The following is a 6,000-nucleotide window of genomic DNA, read 5'->3' on the forward strand; positions in this document are numbered from 1 at the left end:
CTAATACACACATTTACAGGCCGCTGCACATTTGCTTTGCTGTAACCTACGTTTGTATCACTTTGGGCTGTCTGAGGGGTTAAATATGGCTGTAATTACTGGGTGTTATGAGTCCCACGTGTCTGATGCTTTACTCCCCAAAGTTAACAACTGTAGACACAGATACTTTAATGACTACCATAAAAAGTCAATCCCGTGAGGACGGAGGTGGTATGAAGTGCACTGTTTGTGCACAACTGAACACATACCTGCATGTACATGTGTGCTGCATTGGTACCACGTTATACGTGCTTTATTTTCCTTTTTCTAGGATGTACCGTGCTGAGAAGCTGCCAAACACCAACCTTGTGTTTTTAATCACTGATGCCAAAGCAACATGTTTGTCATGTGACCCCAGACCACTGCGACAGGCTGAACAGCCCTGTATCCTTTCACTCGGCTTAAAAACTGTACTTTCTTTTGTCTCTTCAATCCTCCATAAACCACATATATAGCAGCACTTTAACCTGTCAGTACGAGGACACACACCTAATAAGTGTGCAGTGGGTCCCCACTCAGTGTTCATGTGTGAACCGTAAACCAGATGCACAGCATATGAAAGGTGGTCTCACATTACTTCTAGATTAAATTTCTATGTTTATCTTCATCTGGGCTACAGGTTGCCATCAGGTTAAATTAAGATTAAGAGAAGGGGTGTGTATGTGTTCTGGATACATGTTTGACAGATGTGTCTTTAATGTAGGTTTCTGTTGATTGGACAGTAAAGGTGTCATCACCAGAGGTCACCAGGGGGCCACTACAGAGTTGTCCATTTGGTAATAGTAGCACTAAATGTTGCTGCCAGAGCACATTAAAATATTAAACATTTTATAAACAATACTTCTAATCAATGATCAAGGCTACCTTTCGTCAGATCAATAATCAAAATTTCTCTTACAGTCTCCAGTGTTTTCATATAAAAAGCTATTTTCAAAACACATATTACTAAATGATGTTTATTAATCTCTATTAGATGTGAAAAATTAAAATTCGTAAAAATTAGTCATTCGTAATTAGGTCTTTGCAGATTGTTGCCATCCATACTTCAGCAGTTCTTTCTCTTAAAAATGTGTTTTTTCTCTCCACTGTTGCTCCAGTGCTTAGTCATAAGGGATCATTGTTGTCTGTCTAACTATAATGATGCACTGTTTGCAATATAAAGTACCTCAACATGACTGGTGGTGTCATTTGGTGCTATAAAAATGAAGTGTTTCTGAGTACATAAAGATGCATTATTGAGTTTTTATTGTTAAAATGTGCACAACAGCAATTTGAATTTTCCTGAGTGTCCTTTCAGCTGAAGGTCCAGATCCATGTGACATGGTTGATAAAGCCAGATATCGCAAAGGGCCGGACGTGTGCTTTGACAACAATGAATATGTAAGACACAGTCACATATGTGCCAGAGAATATTTTCTGGAAACAGCTCTATTAGCCAGACTAAACGGTTGGCTTCTGTCAGTTTCTGTCTGGTTTTCATCAGCAATGTGCTTTCTGCATAGATTTAAAGCAATGTCAATTACCTGCCCTTTGAGCTTCCTTCATCTTTTATTTATCTATCCAGTTTCCATGTTATTTATCAGTTTTTAATATTCATTGACAATTCACTCATTTGTTTATATTCCTTTCTGTCTTCTTGTCTCTCATCATTTTTTATTCTTCTTTTATGTTTCTGCTTCCCAATGGCTGCTGCTCTTGTCTGACAGGATGAACCTTTGTGCCCAGTCAGCAAAGGTTCTGCAATGAGCCCTACACCTTTACTGTTGTTTCTGGTTCTGGCTTCAGGGTCAGTGCCGTCTCACTGCTTCAGAAGGCTCATTCCTAACATATTAACTTCTATGATATTCAATGTTTCTTGGCGATTGCAAAGTTCTTTTTAGGGGCAGTGTAAATCAGGTAGTATGATGGACATTCAATCCTTAAAGCTGATTTATTTTTCCATTATGTTGTAATATGTAATATGTTGGTTATTACAATTTAAAAAGTTTTATAAACAGTAAAGATTTTAATTTCCATGAGGTATTATACTCACTAAAATAATTTAATAAGGAAATAGCTGATGAGAAAAAAGTAAGAAGTATAACACAGCTTAATAAATAGGTGAGATCTTTTCTTTGTTGAATAATTCCCTTACTCACAGAATGTTGCATCTATCTTATATTGTACATAATTTTGCACAATTTTGTTTCAAAAAATAATGTTTAAGGTATTGTACAAAGTTACTAGTGGACCTTTATGTATCATATCAGCTAAATCCATAAAACAAAAGAGAAAAGCAGATAAATTATATGTGAACTCGTTGAGTCACCACCCAACTGTGAACAATTTATAAGACATCTAAATATTTGGAAAAAAAATATCTGGCATATCTTTGTGAACTCTGCCTTTCATTGTGCTATAAAGGAGTAGAACATACACACAACAGGCCACCAATTCATGTGCCTTTTGGTGTTTATATTATGAAGAGGCCATGCTGGGAAGCAGAAAGGGAGGGGAGGAATAACGTAGGAAGTAGATGAACAGAGTAAATGTAGGCCGTGTCCTTTTCCTCTCCCATCTGTCCCATTACTTTTGGCTAAGCTCCTCATAGGAAGACGGTTTGTGTCCAAGCCAGTCCATTTTGTCACTGGAGTAAACAAAGGAAGCTTCACATGGCTTTCCTGCCCTTTGAAAATAGAAGACCCCCACCTCTTTCTCCTAGGCCTTTGGCATGCACGGATATCCTGAATACTCCCATTAAATTAAAAAAACAGCTACACACTGAAGCTACCAGGTGCAAGCCATTGCACAAAGATTGAGGTCTGAAAACACCTCTAAATATTTGAACAGAGCTGTTAAATTAATATTTCAGTTTCCTTGCTTTTTTGCTGACAGTTAAATAAAACATAAGTGTATATGTTGATACCGCTCTCGCTGATTATTATAACACTGGACCGCATAGCTATTTAGCCACAGCAAGAGCTAACCTTTCGCTGCACTTATCCAGGAAACACTCAAGGAGATAACACCATAAACTGTTGTTTTTACACTTCAGGTTCTGTATGGGTAAAACTAATGATATCTAAATAAATAATCTGTATGCGCTTAGTGTGCTGGGTAGATGTTTTTTGTCAACTTGGGATTAAGCCACACAGTTTTGAGTATTTCTGCTATGCTAACTATCTCCGGTTCCATCTAGTTATAACAGATATAATGTGGCAGGTATGTACGTTGTTGTTGTATCAAGGGGAAAGGGGGAAAACATGCTTCTCTAAAAACCTGTCAGTGTGAAAAGTAGACTTGATACAACACCGACAGTAGACTATAGAATGACTGAATTTGATATAGTATAATCATAAAATGCTTATTACTGTTAGTAGCAGCAATAGTGGTGGTAGCAGTTGAGATAGAGCTTTTGAATGTCAGAGAAGACTGCTTCTAATTTACTTACACTTGATCTGTCCAACAGGAAGACGATTCTGATTGTGGAGGAGGGACTTGTCTAAGACCGAGCCTTTGGCCAGTGTTCGGGTTTCAGCTGCTGCTGTTGTGGCTCAGCACATCTTTGCAACACTCATGACCCCTACACGCGATTACATACACTCATACACTGATCATCAAGTCATTTCGCTGGAGGCCAGAAGACACTCGAGTTGCACCATACAGGATGTATGCAGAATATTTGCAACAAGACATTTTTATTTTCTCAAGACCAATATCAGCATTTCCATTTGCCAATGCCAAAGGGTGCTCATTCATTACCTCCTCATTATTTTCCAAGAAGAGAGACACATTTACTGTGCTCAGCTGCACTCATTTTCATGATATACTCCTTAATATTCTCCTATGGTGCAAGAGTAAGAGCTAACCAAACCCTTTAATTCTGCCTCATTTTCTCTTGTGTGTCTGATTTATTTTGAGGAGGTTGAAAGACGTTTTCCCACTATGCCAACTAAATCTCATTCGAAGCCTGTATGTTCACTGACAGCATTGATTTGTGTGGTTGTCGGTATTGTTTGTTGCTTATTATATTCATTGTGTATGAATAAGTATGCTGTAAGGATCGTTTATTTTGGCAACCAGAGCAAGTATTAAGAGTATCCCTTTTGATTTGTTTTTAAATGTACTTTACCAACCTATCTACATTTCATTTTTGTACTCAAAATCAGTAAGCATTTTGTGTCTAGCTAGGTGTTGTATTGTAGCAGCATGTGCTCAGTACAGAGCGAAAGACAACACCGACTTTTTGACACCAAAGCTCCACACAGTACCAATGACCGCAAACCTACTAAAGAGAATCTGCACAATAGCTTAATTCGAGATATTCCTCAGATGTGGGTGTACATCAGTAAACAAGCTACATTATTAGCTAGATATTATAGATATTTCACCAAGAGATAAGTGAGGTCAGGTTGCATCCAATGTGATAATCTATTAGGATATTGCAATTTTCAAATATATTTGTACTTCAAGTGACAGCTTTGGTTGTCTTCAGTTTGATGCATCAAATTCCCAGTGCCTATGTAGTAAATCAAACTGTCTGGTATTTGAATGAAGCAACACATCAGATTTGTATTCTTACCACGTATGCTTCTATGCTAACGCTTGCTGCAGTTTAGCAGAGAGGGTATCCCTTGCAGTAATTTGTTATGAAATAGTCCAAATCTGCTGCAGTTCTTCTGCTTTTTTGGCTTACAGATAGGTGATGGAAACAACTGTTGACTTTGATGATGAGAGAGGAATATCATTCCCCTCTTTTGCCAAAACAAAGCTAAGCCAGGCTTGAGCTTGGGTTCCAACACCTCTCTTTATTAATCCTGTTTCTGTTTCCTTTCTGGATCGCCAGACTCAGGAGCCAAGATGACTTGTGAATGAGATCAGCATATCAAAATGACTGTTTCTTTGTTTTCTTGCTGTTCTCTTTATGCTTGTTTCCTCTTTGTGTTGCTCTATAAGTGCTGTGAAGCAGACGCTGAAGGCTCAGTGTCGAAATGCTGCAATGTCATGGGATGAGCTTGTTCTGTGTTTGAACTCTGTCTATGCCTACGATCAGCATCAGGGCATGCTGGAGAGAACTTTGAGAGCACTCTTTTACCAATGATAATTTTCCATTGCCTTACTTTGTCTTAGGTTTTAGTAAGTCATAAAGATCATACATAAGTTCATCTTTTCCCTGTTTCTTTTTTTTTTTTTTAAGAATAAAAGTAATGTTCTCTCCACCTCGCCTTCATGGTGATATACTGGTGTGATCAGGTTATGCTGTCTAGCAAAGTTATGTGTTGACTTGTGTTTTACCCTGAGGGTCCCCTGTCTGTGTGCAGGCATGTATGTGTCCCTCCGATATCTGATTGTGCTTTAATACCGTACATGAAATACTCTTTTGTGGATCTTCACTAGCCTGAATAAATTTTGTATACATTTGTACACTAATACTATTTACTGTAAAAAAGAGAAAATGGAAGAAATGAAAAAAATGTTTATAATATGGTGTTAGTTGTGCATATATAATAAATTCACAAAAAACGTTGTATTAGTATGACCTGAGATTCTCCTTATTGCTCACATCTGGTCAGATGCTTTGGCTCCACTGGGAGCAGACCAAACATGTCATCCTTCCTGCTGACAGAGACAGCTGCTGAAAAAGAAAGACCATCTGCATTTGTGGTTCACTGTGTCCGTGTTGGTATATGAAGGAAGGGTGTGGGTGATTTGGGATTAGTCAAGTAGCTCTTTACACTACAGTTGTCTTATTAATGCCTAATTATCAAATTACTGAATTACTGAAAGAAAGTACAACTTAACACCTAAAAAACATCATGCCTAGTTTGTGTCTGACCACACCCCAGATCTCTGATATGTGGGATTTGCGGTTGGGTGTTGTCATAGCCAATAGCCTGTCTACATCAGTACAAGAAGGTAATAGCCTAAATCATATTTCCATGGTCTTGGGTATTTATTTCCTAAATATGCTGGCGGATGCGT

At 38.1% G+C, this 6,000-nt stretch overlaps 1 protein-coding gene across 2 annotated transcripts in view; it reads left to right on the forward strand.

Moving 5' to 3' along the window:
* Positions 1 to 5,511, forward strand: part of LOC308389756 (voltage-dependent calcium channel subunit alpha-2/delta-1) — an 80,936-nt gene extending 75,425 nt beyond the window's left edge. The window contains exons 36-39 of one of the 2 annotated variants that reach the window (XM_080871282.1): positions 311 to 423; positions 1,337 to 1,419; positions 1,746 to 1,825; positions 3,488 to 5,511. In XM_080871282.1, coding sequence (XP_080727408.1) covers positions 311 to 423; positions 1,337 to 1,419; positions 1,746 to 1,825; positions 3,488 to 3,524 — 313 coding nt within the window. In that variant the 3' untranslated portion in view covers positions 3,525 to 5,511. The remainder of the gene's footprint in view (positions 1 to 310; positions 424 to 1,336; positions 1,420 to 1,745; positions 1,826 to 3,487) is intronic. The other variant, XM_080871283.1, reaches the window with a different exon arrangement.
* Positions 5,512 to 6,000: the final 489 nt, after the last annotated feature.

Source organism: Rhamphochromis sp. 'chilingali', assembly GCF_963969265.1.
Source record: "Rhamphochromis sp. 'chilingali' genome assembly, chromosome: 2".
Lineage (NCBI taxonomy): Eukaryota > Metazoa > Chordata > Actinopteri > Cichliformes > Cichlidae > Rhamphochromis > Rhamphochromis sp. 'chilingali'.